At 39.1% G+C, this 16015-nt stretch overlaps 1 protein-coding gene across 1 annotated transcript in view; it reads right to left on the reverse strand.

Annotated features, from left to right (window-relative positions):
* Window positions 1-15749, reverse strand: part of LOC145636867 (RNA polymerase II C-terminal domain phosphatase-like 2) — a 36187-nt gene extending 20438 nt beyond the window's left edge. The window contains exons 1-2 of the mRNA XM_081688406.1: window positions 14850-15749; window positions 11523-11733 (exon numbers count right to left, since the gene is read on the reverse strand). Of these exons, the coding sequence (XP_081544532.1) occupies window positions 11523-11733; window positions 14850-15131 (493 nt within the window). The 5' untranslated portion in view covers window positions 15132-15749. The remainder of the gene's footprint in view (window positions 1-11522; window positions 11734-14849) is intronic.
* Between the last annotated feature and the right edge of the window lie 266 nt (window positions 15750-16015).

Raw genomic sequence — 16015 nt, forward strand, 5'->3', positions numbered from 1 at the left:
CTTTTTGACTTCGGCAGCTGCCGCCTGACTTCTTTCTTCGCCGTGGTTTCTTTTCTTTTGCCGGATGGGCTTCTTTTTGGGGTCCATGGCGAGTTTGTGGACAGCGAGATCCGGGCTGACGCCTGGCATCTCTTCCACTTCGAAGGCAAAAATGTCTTTGAATTCCTTCAGCAGAAGGTGCAAGCTTGCACCCAAAGTAGCATGAGTAACCGTCCCAACCTTCACAGTACGTTCTGGACGGCTTTCATCCAGAACGAAATCAATACTTTCACTAGCCGGTTGAGGGCGGAGCTCCTCTGACCGTTCATCGGTCAGTGATTGCTATTTTTTCTCTTTCTTCACCTCCACCAGCAGAGGTGCCTTTCTTTTCTTCCCGGCTGCTGGTGGGACAGGCGCAGGGTCGGCATCCTTGACATTGTCAAGGTCTATTAGTTCCTGGCCGTCTGGGGCCACAGTGTCTCTGACGGCTGAGAGATAACACTCTCAGGCCGTCTTCTGATCCCCATTCAGGGAACCCAAAGTGCCGTCATCCCTCTCATACTTGATGAGCATGAGAGATGAGATGATTACTGCCTTGGCTACGTTGAGGGTCGGCCGGCCAAGGATAATGTTGTAGGCGGTCAACTCCTCTACGACCAAGAATCTGACGACAATGTGTCGTCCTTGGCCCTTCTCTCCCAGCCGGATGGGTAAATCAATTCTTCCGGCTGGGTAGACCATCCCACCCCCAAAACCAACCAAGGGGTGGGTGACCGGATGCATGCTGCTGACGTTGTATTTCAGCTTTTGCAAGCACCGGAGGCTGATGATGTCTGATGAGCTGCCGGTGTCAATAAGGATTCTTCCAACCAGTTGGTTGGCAACCTTACATTCAATGACAACCGGGTCATCATGCGGACGGCGGACGCTGCCCCTATCCTTCTCATTAATCAAGACATTTTTGCCTGCTCATCATCATCTTTGTCCATCTTTCGAAGATGGCTCTTGGTGCCCCGGATGGTAGGGCCACCACAGGAGAACCCGCCTGCTATTGTGTAGACCGGCTCCTTATCGGTATCCGAGCTACTAGCAGGCTGGGGGGTAGTCTTGGAGGACTGACCCTTGTTTTTCTTTTTTGCCCCGGCTGGGGACTTAGAAATGTAGGACTTCAATAGCCCTTTGTCAGCCAGACGGTCCAACGCCCGCTGAAGACTGAAGCAGTCGTTTGTGTCATGGCCGACCTCCTGATGGAACTGACAGAATTTATTTTTGTTCCGTGACTGGACATAACTCTTCATAGGATTCGGCTTCTCAATGGACAGCCGGTCCTTTATCTCCATGAGGATGGAGTTGCAGTCTTTGTTAAACTCGTACTTGGGGACGTACGGTTTAAACTCTTTCTTTTTCTTCTGGGACGGCTGGTCAGAGTCAGTAACCGCCTAGACTTCTTTTCTTTTCTTGCTCTCTTCTTTGTTTTTGGCCGGCTGAGCTGACCGGCTGTCTTTCTGTTTGTCGGACTTCTTGGAGTCCGACTGGCTACCAGGCGAGCAGAGGTCGGTAGCTTGGATGTAGCTTTCCGCCTCCCTCAGGGCCGCCTGTAAGGTGAAAGCCCCTTTTCTGATTAGGTCGAACTTAAAGGTCGACCCGTCTCTCAGACCCTTGAAAAAGTCTGTAAAAGCTACCTCGTCTGACAGTCCTTGAATCTGAATTCTGATCAGATTGAACCGCCTGACATATGAGCGCAGCCCTTCTCGCTCTCCCTGCTTAACAGTGCTCAACTCAAGGTTTGTTTTCTTAGCAGGGATGTTCATTGAGAAGTTGGAAGCAAACAGGAAGGCGAGCTTCCTGAAGCTATCGATGGACCCGGCTGGCAAATTGCCAAACCATTGTTGGGCAATGCCCTTCAATGTAGCCGGGAAGCACCGACACCAAGTGGCGTCATCCAACCCCTGCAGATACATGAGGTTGGTGTAAGCCATGAGGTGGTCTTCCGGGTACCACTAAATAGAGGGCTTCACAATAAAATCTAAGTTTTATTCTAAGTGAGACATAGTTTCAGATATACAATATATTCTAAGTGAAACAATGTATAAAAAAGCTGAAGACACACTGAAGCGAGAGGGGTTCTGCTCCGCCAGGTGTGTCTCATTGTGCCTCTTTGAAGTGAGGCGCGCTATATGCCAGTTTAAAAATTTAGGCTGATGTTTGCTTCATGTGCGCCTTTTGGTGCGCCTAACCAAAAACGCCTCGCCCCCTGATCGCCTTCTGCCTCAGCGCCTAGGCGTGCCTTAGGCGCGCTTTTTCAAACACTGATGTGAAAGCCCAATTTTTTTTGGTATTCTATGTAGTGGTATTAGGGAATGGCAAAATTAATTATAGTGGCCTAGTTTCATTTAAATGACTAACCTAGCTTAAATGGGTTAAAACCTGTACTTAAACTGAATAAATTTACTAACCCTCCTAGTTAATCTAACCTTCCCCCTCTCTTCAACCCAACACGATGCACCCACCCCCTTTTGTCCAGCCACCATCACCACTGTCACCCTAGCCTAGATACTGCCCACCCCTTTACTAAACCCAACCTACACCGCTACTGCCTTCCAAAATCCAGACCCAAACAGCCCTCTCCCTTCATAAATTTGAACACACCACCCACTCCCTTTGGAAATTCAACTCACACCGGCCACTCCCTTCGAAAATCCAACCCACACAGCATTCTCCTTCGAAAATCTGACCCAAACACCTACCCCCTTCGAAAATCCGACCCCAAAGGTGGGGTGTTGGTGGAGGTGGGGCTGTTGCTGTTGCTGTCCCGTCATAGCCTGGGTTGGTGGGTCATTGCGAGCTGCTGCTATCTGCGACTCAGTAATGTTAGGCGGTGGCCATTGTTGAGGGTGAGGGGGTAGTGATGGTGGTTTGTCTTTTTATAAAATTCGGATAGGTTTTGGACCATTTAATATTAGGTTGGTCATTATAAAAATTAGGCCACTATAATTAATTTAGCCATTCCCTAATGCCACTACATAGAATACCAAAAAAATGTTCCAAATAAAATTTCTAATTTTGAGGACACCATGTAGAACCTCCCAAAAGTTTATCCCCAATCATAATGTGCAACGAATATGCTCCATAAGTTTCCATTTTCTTTATCTCCTCTTTTAAGGTTGACGAACGGGATAAACGACAAATTTATTTTTGAACGTATTATTAAAAAGGAGAGTGTAGAGACCCAAATGTGTCTCCCCAAAACCAAACTCAGTGATGAATACTTTTCATGTCATATGATTATCGAACAAAGCGAAAGTGTGAAAAGTCTAGTGATGAGGATGTTTTTATTAAAATATCTCTTCTTTCGATTTTTGAAAATATTTCTTTTCTTACCCTATTTAAGAAAAACGTTCATTCCATTTTAGTTTGGTCCATGATATAGGTCCAATAATAGTGTAGTTTGATAGGGCTTGAAAAAATCTTTCCAACGATATATTATAAACCCAATTCCGATGAATAATGAGGAATTTATGGCCAAAATACTAAACTGGGCCCAAACCGAATTTACCTATGACCCAATGATCATGTGGAGGGTCCAAAGGTTTAATGCTATTCCTAAACTAATTATGATTTATTAGAAGCTTCTATAAGTTTCTACAATATCTTAATTATCCTTTTTGAAAAGATAAAATCAAAAAGTTTGAAATTGAATAAAACTTTCCTTTTATTTCAAATCCTAATTCTATTCGAATTTAAGATGTTCAAAGACAGTCAGATATTATTTTTGTGTCTCATAATCTTTATCCAAATTTTATATGGATGGATAGATCTTAAATTTATCTTTCCAATGATATATTATAATATTAATTCCGAGCTATAACGAAAAAGATATGAATGGAATACGAAACTCTATCCAAAATTGACATCCTTCCACTATTTCGGCCATATCTTTTATCTACAAAAGATTTTAATCTGATTCTAATTGGGTTAGAAAGTAGACTTCAAGAGCTTTTCAACGACATATTATATGACTTATTTGGACTTTGGGATCAAAAAATATGATAAAGACAAAATCCGCAAAAACTGTCTTAGCACCACCCGACGACAAGTTCGTCGCCTGGTGTAGTGGTGTTTTATTCCTTTTCGAACTTTGATTCTATCAATTCCGGATTATTTTCTTATAAATAAGGTCATTGGACCACCGTTTTTCAATAACCTGAATTCTCTAATTCTTCTCTCTCTCTAAGCTAAAGCTTATTCTCTCTCCCTCTCTCTAGTCTAACCTTTTACAAACACAATTCCTTATACATTAGCACTAAACACACCTAGCCAAGTTCGAAGTTGTCTTCGCCCTAGACGTGAAAGGTCAATAATTTCTGAGGGTTTGGTCCCAAACTTTATTCAATTCTTTTATTAGATTTACTGTTTTAATATTTTCCTTGAAGTTACCAACGCGTGTATTATGTTATCAGAAAGAGATCCGAGGCATCGAAGTAATTACTTTAATTGCTTTATTGATATTATAATATAGAAATCATGTTTAGATTGTTATTTTGATTCCTAATATCATGTTAGGATGTTTTATTGCTTCCTAGTATAATGTTTAGGGTTAATTAATATTTCTAATATCAAGAATGATTAAAAGAATGCTTCATATTTCCTTTCTCATGTTAGTATCATGTTAGGGCTAAAGCTTTGATTTTTTATGTTTAGTGACATGCTAGGATTTGTTATTAATCTTGTTAGTATCATGCCTAGGATCTTGCTATTATAATGCTTTAACATGATTATTTTAATTATTATTATTATTATTATTATTATTATTATTATTAGGAAATTTTCACATTTGCCTACCACTAAAAACACCACGTTTCACATTTGCTACCTGTTTAAATTTTTTTTTTATTTTACTACCACCTAAAACAGAGTTTGTTAAAAATCACTACCACATGCCTTATTCTGTTACTATTTCCGTTAGTGGGCCCACTCCACCGTTTAGCCACCCCTCCAACCACCTTGCAGCCACCCCTCCTCCTCACTGCCACCCCTCACCTCCCCCTGCCGGCGCCGCCGCGTGAACCCACCCCCTTCCTTTCCCCCACCCTATGCGCATCCAATCCCCCCTTTCCCTTTCCCGTTCTTGAGCTCCGACCCCCACCCCGAACGAAAACCACTCCCTTTCCCCTTCCCTCCACCGGAAATCGGCCCCCCTCCCTTGATTCCCGCACCGAAATCAACCCCCTCCCCTTCCCCTACCCTTTTCGGCCGTCCCTAACCCTAAACCACCACCCTAAACGAATTTTAGGGTTTCGGTTGTGGTGGTTTTGGGGTGGTGGTTTAGGGTTAGGGACGGCCGAAAAGGGTAGGGGAAGGGGAGGGGGGTCGATTTCGGTGGGGGAATCAGGGGAGGGGGCCGATTTCCGGTGGAGGGAAGGGGAAAGGGGGTTACGGTGGTGTTGGTATGGGTTTTGGGGGTTACGGTGGCGGTGGTGGTCTGGGTTTGGGGGTGGCGGCTTAGGATTAGGATTGTCAATTTTGGGTGGGGAAAAGGGAGAGGGTGAGGTCGCCGGCGCCGGCCGCCGGAAGGGGGGAGGGGGAGGGTGGCAGATTTGGGGAGGGAGAGGGTGGCAGATTAGGGGAAGGGGTGGGTGGGGTTGCTGTTTTTTTTTTAATTTTTTTTTTTTAATTTTTTAAAAATCTTTTTAATTTTTTTTTTTTTTTTAAATAAACTTAACGGAAATCCTAACGGATTCCGTTAAGTGGTAGTGATTTTTAACAAAGTCTGATTTAGGTGGTAGCAAAGTGAAAAAAAAAATTAAATAGGTAGCAAATCTGAAGCAAAGCGCTTTAGGTGGTAGCAAATGTGAAAATTTCCTTATTATTATTATTATTATTATTATTATTATTATTATTATTATTATTATTATTATTATTATTATTATTATGTTACTTGATATTTGTTGTTATTGTTTTATCACAGATTTTATGCATGTTTAAGGGGAATTTGTACTTGTAATCACGCTTAATAAGACAATTAAAAATCTTGTTTAGGCTAATATGATTATAATTCAAGTGATCCCTAATAATAGTTTTATTTGTGCATTAATATTCAACCAACATAGATCAAACGAACATGAATACGAGAGGAATAAAGTAGAGGCCTATTGTTAGGGCAGTTTCAGTCTTTTAGGTTGGATTTGTACTTTCATCCCCGAACTTCTGGAGTTAACGATCTCCTAGGAGTGTAACCTTTACCCTGTGAACGGTTTACAAGTTCTTAAAACTTGTTGTCGACACTTTTGCTCTTGTTTCTTTCCCTTTGGACGCCACCATGCTTAAATGCATGATCACATTGGGGTTCAAGTTTGGGGTAATGCTTGAAATATTCCCTACGTCTTTTTTGTGCTTATTTTCCCAATATATTCTGCTTATCTACTTAACGTGATTCTGGTGTGTGGTTTCTTGTGCAGCAACGCATGGGTAGGAATGGCAACGGATCGAGTCGGGTCGAACTATGTAGGATCCGACTCCGATCGCTACATTAACGGACCTAAAATCCGGCTCCAACTCCAGATCTGACTCAAAGTAGCTGAGCTCCGAATCCGAGTCCGATAACTTTCGCCAACTCCGGCTCCGACCCAATTCGAACAGTTTATTAACAAATCTTCCACTTTTTTTTATATGTATACATCCAAATCATTGAAGACTCTACATTAATGTATAATTGCAAATAAACTTTCAACATAATTAAATGTATAAATTAAATTGATTTACAAATTTACAATTATAAAAATTACAAACTCGGATGTAGAAATATATACTAACACTATTAATTCAAACTAGCATAATACTTACGTTTTCCTCGGATTTAATCCTTATTAACAAGTTGCAAAACTAGATCTACAAATTGATAAGAGATTTTTGGGATGGATTTTGCAGCTTTGAACCAGTACGAGCATAGATACTACACATTAGAACCAAATTGGGGGCGTTCAAATTGATAGGAGGTGAGAGAGAGTAACTTCTGAGATACAAATGTTAAAGGGTTTAAAATGGGAGTTTTTAGAGAAGAGGAATTTTGAGGAGAGAGAAATAAGAGCATAGGAGAAGATGAGTATTGAGTAGCAGAGAAAAGTAAGTGGCGGAAGAATAGAAAAAGGGGTATGGGCTTTTTGGTTCTTTAAATGACCCACAATAATCTTAACTATAAAACCTACCCCGTATAATTTTATTACATATAGCGGGTCGGACTTAGACTCGGGTTGATTCCTCGGACCCCAAGCAAGATCCGAGTCCAATCCGACTGACCCAAGCAAGATCCGAGTCCGATCCGAGTCCGATCGGATTCAGACTTTTTTAATCGGATTCGAACTTTTTCCATTTTGGATTTGGATCGGACTTTTTTCTTCGGATTGGATCGAATTCGGATTAAATTGCCATCCCTATGCATGGAATTAAAATTTCCTAAGACCACCCCATTAAATTGCCATCCCTATAGAGATTTTTTTCTTGTAAGTCCTTTCTTTGTTGCTTAACTGCACCCCCAAGTATCTAGAATTTCCTATAGCAAATATCATTTAGAAGGCAAAGGAACCTCTAAGGTGAGAGCTTTATGTAAATGTTGGTAAAGCACAATCCAGGGAAGGCGTGGCCTTTCACCTTACGTCTACAAGCTTCATTGACACAACAATTAGTCTTGTTCACATAATTTCCTTCATTATGAGGTGGCAAGGTAACAATTGAGAAGGCTTTCTCTTCGCTTAAAGAAACTTAAGTATGTCCTTTGAAAATTATGAATTGGCTGCAAGATTTACTCTATGGGGTTTGGAAGAATTAAGCAAAGGAGAAGATGTTGCATTGGTGCAATGCTGTAATGGTGATTTTGTGGAATGTTTAGTTTGAGCAGAAGACAATTGGGTCCAGAAAATATTGTTTCTAATGAAAAGAGTTACAGAAACTGGGTTGGTTTGAAAATTTGATTTCTGATTAAATTTAATGACAGCTTGTCCTCTCCTTTGTACTTTTTTCTATGTTGGTTAAATTATAATCATTTTCTTATCAAGTAAAATTGAATTAAAAGCAAAGATACTTAACTGAAGGAACTTTTTAGCTTGTCCTCTCCTTTGTACTTGTTTCTTTGTTTCAGCTATCTAATGATAGTATTTAATAGCCTCTTTTTTTGGAAATTTCTTCCTGAAGAAAACCTAAGCTTCACTATCCGGACCAAATTACTGAAAAGCAAAGATACCAAACTGAAGAAACTTTTATTTCTTAAAGTGGGCAGGTTATGCTTAAAAGGGAAACAAAACAGCTTTCCATAAAATCATCACTATCAGTCTCCAAAAAACTTAAAAGCAGCAACAAGACAGCCAATACAGCACCTTTACATCCCTTTTCGTTTTGTGTGCAATAGCTTTTTGACATAGTATATAATTAAAAATTTCATTTTTTAGCAACTATTAATTGCTTATTCAGAAAATTGCTGATGACCACTAAAATTGGTAACCCAAATCCAATCTGACCCGACTTGAAATCAACCCTAGACCCGAGTTAACCCGAGTATTTGAGACTCGAATCCGAACATGAACCGACCTACCTGAAGATGACCCGTGAATTATTTACCTGAACCGAAATTGACCCAAACCCGTTTAACCCGCCAAAACCCGAATTTAACCCGGCCTATTACTAACCCAACTTGTTATTAAACCGACCCAAATTGAACCCAACCTGTTACTAACCCGACCTTAATTTTACCTAACCTATAACTAACCCAACTCGAAATTGTTACTAACTTGACTCTAATCAACACGACTTGTTATTGACCCAAACCAATTTCAACCCGAATAGTTCATGACTAATTTCGTACTCAACCTAACCTGTTGTTGGTCTAACCCGATTTCAAATCACTTAAAATTCAATTTAGACCATCTTATTACTATTGATCAAAGTAAAATTACGTTGTCACTTATTATGTATATCTTATCTAAACTTTTTTGAATTAATTAGCTCGAATTTGAACTTATCTGAAATTATTTCTCTTACAATAAATGAAGAAATTGATATTGATTAAACGTGAATATCATTATATAAATTGTTAACAAACCGATTTAAAAAATGTACCCGAACCCAATATGACCCGACCTGAAATCAACGTGAAACCCAGATTAACCCAATATTTGAGACCTAAACCCGAACATAACCCGACTTGGAAATGACCCAAACTGATTGTAACCCACAAATTATTAACTTTAATCGAACTCGACTTGAACCCGAGAATGACTTGACCTGATTTTAACCCGCAAATTATTGACTTGAACTGAATCCGACTCAAACCTAAGAATGACCAAACTGATTAACCCGTCAATTATTGACTTGAACCGAACCCGACTCGAACCTGAGAATGACCCTAATCTGTTTTAACCCGTGAAAATCCAAATTAAATCCGACCTATTATTCACCCGACCCGAATGTAACTCGACCTATTATTAACCCGACCTAAACCCGATAGATGTATGACCCAACATGACCCGACTCAAGCATGACCCAACCCAAACCCGACCCGCATAGGTTACGACATTAACCCGAATTGACTCGACCCACACTTACCCAACCCAAACCCGAACTGTTTACCCGAATTGACAACTCTGCCTATAACGACCCCCCCTCGGAAGAAAAACCACCCCCCTCTTTTACCACACTTATCCACCTTTTTCTTACAAACACCCAGTGTTCACTCCTCTGTTACTTTATCCACCTTTTTCTTAATTTTCTTAATTGGCTAATTTAACAATAAGTTGGTAGGACAAAAGAAATGGAGAGTATGTTATTTGTTAATTGTACTCTTCCTGACAAGTAGATTTTTGAATAATAAGCAGCATGAACAGGGGGCCAAAATAATTCATTATATTCATATACTCCCTCAATCTCTAAATAAAAGTCTAATTTACTTTGGGCATGGTTTTTGAAAAGGAACAGAAGTGCGGCATTGTTGATAGATAGTTGCCCGTTTGCAATAAATGGGTAGCCTTAATAAGATATGCTCCTTTCTATCCAATAAAATTGTTAATTAACAATTTATTGTGTTTTTAATAAGAGAGAATTTAATGAGGTTAAAGGGTTCTGTTGATCGAAAGTGTATTTAAAAAAGAAGTTAGTGGAAGATAGCCCCATTCCAAATGAGAAATGGGGCTTTTATTTATAAACATGAAATTCAGGGAAAATGGGCTTTTAACTTAAAGGAAATTTTAGATTTTAGCACCTCACAAAAACGCGAAAATTGATTTTAACACCCCCATAAAAAAAAATGGATTTTAACACCAGAAAAATTTCCAAAAAATTGGTATTACCACCATTTAACGGTTTCCATCCGAAAATTCCGTTAAGTGTGGCCCACAATAACACGTGTCAGCATTTTATTTGTTACAAAAAAGGAGAAATTAAAAAAAAAAAAAAAAAAAAAAAAAAACCAAATCTACCCAGCCACCACCACAGCACAACCCCCGCACCACCGCCGCCTTCCCCCCAACTCACCACAGCCCTCCCCGAAACCACCACCCGTGTCGCACCACCACCCCCAACCCACGTGAACCCTCCCCCTCCCTTTCCCGCAACCATAACGCCCCCAAAACCACCAAACCTAAAACCCTCGTCCCCCCTAAACGGCCACGAATCCGGCCTTAAAAGGCCGAAATCGGCCGGTTAAATCCCCAAAACCGGCCGATTTCGGCCTTTTAAGGCCGGATTCGTGGCCGTTTAGGGGGGGCAAGGGTTTTGGGTTTGGTGGTTTTGGGGGCGTTACGGTTGCGGGAAAGGGAGGGGGAGGGTTCAGGTGGGTTGGGGGTGGTGGTGCGACACGGGTGGTGGTTTCGGGGAGGGCTGTGGTGAGTTGGGGGGAAGGCGGCGGTGGCGCGGGGGTGGTGTGTGGTGGCTGGGTAGTTTTAGGTTTTTAATTTTTTTTCTTTTTTTTTTATTTTTTTTTTTCTTTTTTTGGCCAATAATAACACGACACGTGGCTTATGGACCCACTTAACGGATTCCTAAACAGAATCAGTTAAGTGGTGGTAATACCAAATTTGTAGAAATTTATCTGGTGTTAAAATCCATTTTTTTTTTTATGGAGGTGTTAAAATCAATTTTTGCGTTTTTGTGAGGTGTTAAAATCTAAAATTTCCTAACTTAAATGACGAAAGACGTATAAAGTAAGAAAAAACTAATGCTCATGGATCAAAAATAGGCATTTCCATAATGTGAAAATAACCATACTCTTAATATACAACAATTTCCTTTCAATATCACAAATGAATACCTGACATCTTGGAAAGGCTATAAAATTTGAAGTTACTTGAAAATATATATTAGCATCTTTTCGCATGGCTAGCAATTTTGTTGTCATTTCAAACCCTTCGCCCTTATATGTTATAATTGACTAACCCAAATCCCCTTACGATGCAACTATTTAGCATCATTAGCTACTTTCAGTTGCATAAGCATAAATTAAAGAAATATCAAGATGAATATCTGAGCCTACGAGAAGATGATAAAGAAATCCTGCTTACCTGACTTCACACATACAACCCGATTAAGAAGTTGTTTTGAATTAATAAGGTTTGCTTCTGGGTCAAGAAGCCTCCACATCTCTAAAGCATAATCTCTCTCAGCCATGGTACAGACAAATACTTCAAATCTTTTGCGCCCTTTCGCTGTCAAATAACTTCTCAAGTCCTCCCATGCAGGTCGTAACCGTACAAGAACACTGGTATCACGATTCTGCCCATAGAAAATGGTTGATCAGAGGTTCTGCTCATCATCAATGGTTTAGTTTCAATTTCGTATATAAGAAAGGTTTACTCTAAAAAAGGTAAATAATGAATACATGAAGGGTCATAAAAAATAAAATGAAAGAAAACAAAATGTCACGTACTGTTGTATATCATTAAAAGAGAACCCCAGATTAGCCCCATAAAATAGCCCAAAACAGAAGCACAGTGAACTACACAATCCCATAAAGACCTTAAAACTATTTTAATTTTTTTTTTTAATTCCATCTTTCTCTATCCCAAGATCCAAATGCCAAGCAAGCAAATTGATCTCAAAAAACTTTGGGTGCTAAATTGTGATGCTCCCTTGATGAGCTTTATCTTTCAAGCTAAGTCTTTTATGAATCTTTAATAAATGATCTCCCAAAATCTTCTTCTCCAAAGCTTCCCAACCACTCCATGAGATGTTACCAATGACCCAAATTTTATCTCACCCACACTTTTATACCATTAATTAATATCTTTAAATTTACTTAAGTAAAAAATTATGGAAAGTTAATATTTTAGAAGTGTATATCAAGCGAATCCAACAAGACCCCGCATGACTATGGTTTTCCTAACATATACTTCCTCTGTTTCTTTATAGTTGCAACACTTCCTTAAAATGGAAATGTCATAATAGTTGCAACACACAATAAAAGGAAGGTTTTTATGGTGAAGATTGTACTATTACCTTTATTTGAAGCACATGGCCCACTTGATTATGTTCCTTTCAACCAATTAACCCCATTTTAAGTGTATTATATTATGTGAGGTCCACTTTTCTTAAATATCGTGATAAAGTGTATGTTGCAAGTCTTGCAACTATAAAGAAACGGAGGAAGTACATCACAAAGAACGGTCAAAAGAGGTTTTGTGAATAGTGCAAAATCTCTAACGTTCAAAAAAAAAAAAGGTATGATATAAATTTCAAAATCAAACCTTTATATGTTACTCTACCATACTACCATATTTAGTCCCAATTTCTTGTTGTTAGGTTATAAACTTCGAGCTTTGTTTATCAATGCAAATCATATAATGACAACCCAAAATATAGCACTTCAACTTTTATATTGTTACCTAAATTGCCATTAGTTCTTTTTCTTACATGGATTTAGGTTAAGCCCTTAGCCCAAGCTGTTTACATTTTATAAAAAGCAATAGGCCTATTATCTTGCATAACATGGCACAAACACCTACTCCATAACCCAAAGCATCCAATTCCACCACAAAATTTCTTTGGGAAATCCTCTTTCAAAGGCTCTCATGCCTCATTTAACCCCCAAAAATTATCAACTTTTACGTTAATAATTGCTATATGTGCATATTGCTTAACAAACTTTCTATAATACTCAGGTGAGCCCAAAAAATCAACTAAGTTGTCTTAGGTTGCTTAGTAATGGCCATTGAAGCATCGCCGCCTTCATGGGGTGTTTAGTTCAAGTAATTTAGGTATGATGCATTGTTTTAAAATGGGTAAAACCAATACCTAGTGTTTGTTTAAGATATTTAAATTTTCAAACCCATACCTTAAACTCTGATTGTTTTGGTTTAAGAAAACCAAGGGGGGGAGGGGAAACTGGATACGACTCATACCATAATTTTAGGTCTTAAGTAAAAGAAAATTTAGCATTCCCTAACAAAACCATATACAGGGCATTAAGTATAAGTTCCATCTCCGTACAACATTGATCTTATTCTTGACTCCAAACTCATACCACTGCACGAACGAAATCCCCCTTTTTCCATACCAATTGTCACACCATTATCGGAAATACATGTCCTGAGTATGCCTCCTCCTCCTTCCTAAAATCACAATTTGTCATGTAAAAATATAAGCTATTTTCAGTCAACACTAACCCCATCTGCTTAACATGGCATTCCTAACCAATGAAATCGTTAAATAACACAAGAAGAAAATTTAAGTAAGGGCAAAAAAAATCCATCCATTAAGGATCGAAAAGGTTGTGGGGCATTTGCCAAACCGAATTAGATGACTAGAAATTCATAGTGCCCTTTGTGTGTCCAATAGGAAATCTTGCATCCTCAAAATACCCAACTTTAACACCTGGCTCATAAAATACTAACAACCGATCCAATTCATGCAACAACTTATCTATAAACAAGAATAACTATTTGCTTATTAAGGTCCCTCGACACAAAAGCCCCACGACCGTTCCATCTTCTTCACCAACTTGAGGTAATGAAAGATGGAAGGATTAGTTATTCTTGTAGCCAACATATCATCAACTAGTAGCATTGTATCATCTTCTTAGGTTTGGGAGCGGCGGTAAGGTCTCACTCTCATTTGGATTTTTTCCCTCCTTATAAATTATAATATTCATGTCTGTTTTAAAGATAAACCCACATGCGCCTCTAAAACAATCTCATGTAGATGGAGTATCCCATAAAAGAATTTGTCATAGGCACATATGCCGATCCAAATCTTTGGCCAATAATATTTTTAATTATCAATAAGTAGCAGTTATAACAATTGTAAATTAATAATCCATTCATTAAGGTGATTCCAAAAAGTACCTACCTATAATTTTTTTATGCATAAATCACAAACATTGGTCAAAGTAGGTCAAGTGACTACGGAATAGTCCATAAAGTGTTAATGGAGCACTTAAAAGCCGGAGGACGTATCCAATCACCTTACCATAACCATCTGTTTTATTTCTCATGTCAACTCAGTACGTGTAATCTTAACTCCCAGCCTAAATTTGAAATGCCTAGAGTTATCTTAATGTCCTACAAAATAAAGTATCAATGCAGGGAACTACATAAACTCCCATGATCCTCTTACACAAGAAAGTTCCATTTGAATCCTAAATTGAATGCCGGTAATTTGTGAGGAACAAGTTAATAACACGAGAAGATAGCAATCCAAGCAATCCTATGCCATAATATCAAACAACCACTTTAAGATAAAGCAAACTCTTCATGAGCTCATGCATGATACCATGTTAAAGGACCCACTCAACCAAAAGTTAGTATCGATTTATATACTCTATCACATGTATATGTATAACAAACAATACATAAATTAAGATAATGAGTTATAAGCAGAACAAGTTAAGTCACCTCGGGGTTAATTCGAGTAAGAACAAGATGCTTCTCAGGCAACCTAACAACAGGACGGGCAAGAGTCTCATGATTTTCCGACAATGGAGCAACCTCCTCAAATTGCGCCTTATAAATCTTCCCACCATCCACAACACAATCATTCTCAGCATACTGCTTAAGCAACACCCGATCATCGGCGTACCTCTTCAACTCCCCATTCATCCCCGAAATCCTCACCGGATCCCCCTCCCGGGAAATCCAACTCTTCAACGCATCAATCCGATCCTCAAAAGACTTCATAGTGTTGGCAACAATAAGGGTTTCATCCAGATCGAAGACAATCGACAAACACCGAAATTCAACATCCCTAAACACGAAACATAAAGCCCAACCGGCGCAGCGTAAACCCAGAAACAAGGGAACTTCTTCTGCTTACTGGGCATTGCGACAAGATGAATCTCCTCATTGTTAAGCAAAACAACAGCAGATTTAAGCTCGTAAAAGCAAGAAGCGTGTAAACTCAAGAGGTTTGGTTGTTGCTGCTGTTGTTGATCGGAGGGTTCGAGTTTGCAGAGAAAAGAGAAAGGGGAAATGGTATGAAGAAGTGACAGTGGATGACACCGATCACTTGATGGCGAAATATGATGGATTCGAATTTCATTGTTCGGAAATTGTAATTTCGAGTCTTTTGCCATAGATTTCACCTCCAAGTCACCCAAACTCGTTTCGCCATGAAAAACCGCCATTTTCGACCCTAATTTGCTCATTTTTTTAATACCCAGAAAATTCGATTGATTTATGGGATTGAATAACAAATTAAATTGAAGGATGATTGATGATTGTTTGTGATGATTTGAGCAGCTCTGCAAGTTTATTTGCAGAATCTGGATTAGTTCTCTCAGGGTTGTGTTTTGAGTCTGAAAATATGGAAGAATGAATAAGAATTTTGCATCACATATATATATAGGGCTCGATGACCTTTACTCGGATTTCGCCAGTTAGGGGAATTGAAGAAAAAGAGTAGAAATTGCTCGAAAATGTCAACTTTCCGTAATTACGTAATTACGATAAGTCTTTTACTACATTTGTTACATATTAGTTGCAACTTTCAGGTTGACATGGATTCTAAGACAAAATTTCATAATAGTGAATTAATGAATTACAGAATAAGTAATTATGCAAGG

The sequence above is a fragment of the Chenopodium album genome, chromosome 6 (assembly GCF_948465745.1).
Source record: "Chenopodium album chromosome 6, dcCheAlbu1.1, whole genome shotgun sequence".
Taxonomy (NCBI): Eukaryota; Viridiplantae; Streptophyta; class Magnoliopsida; order Caryophyllales; family Amaranthaceae; genus Chenopodium; species Chenopodium album.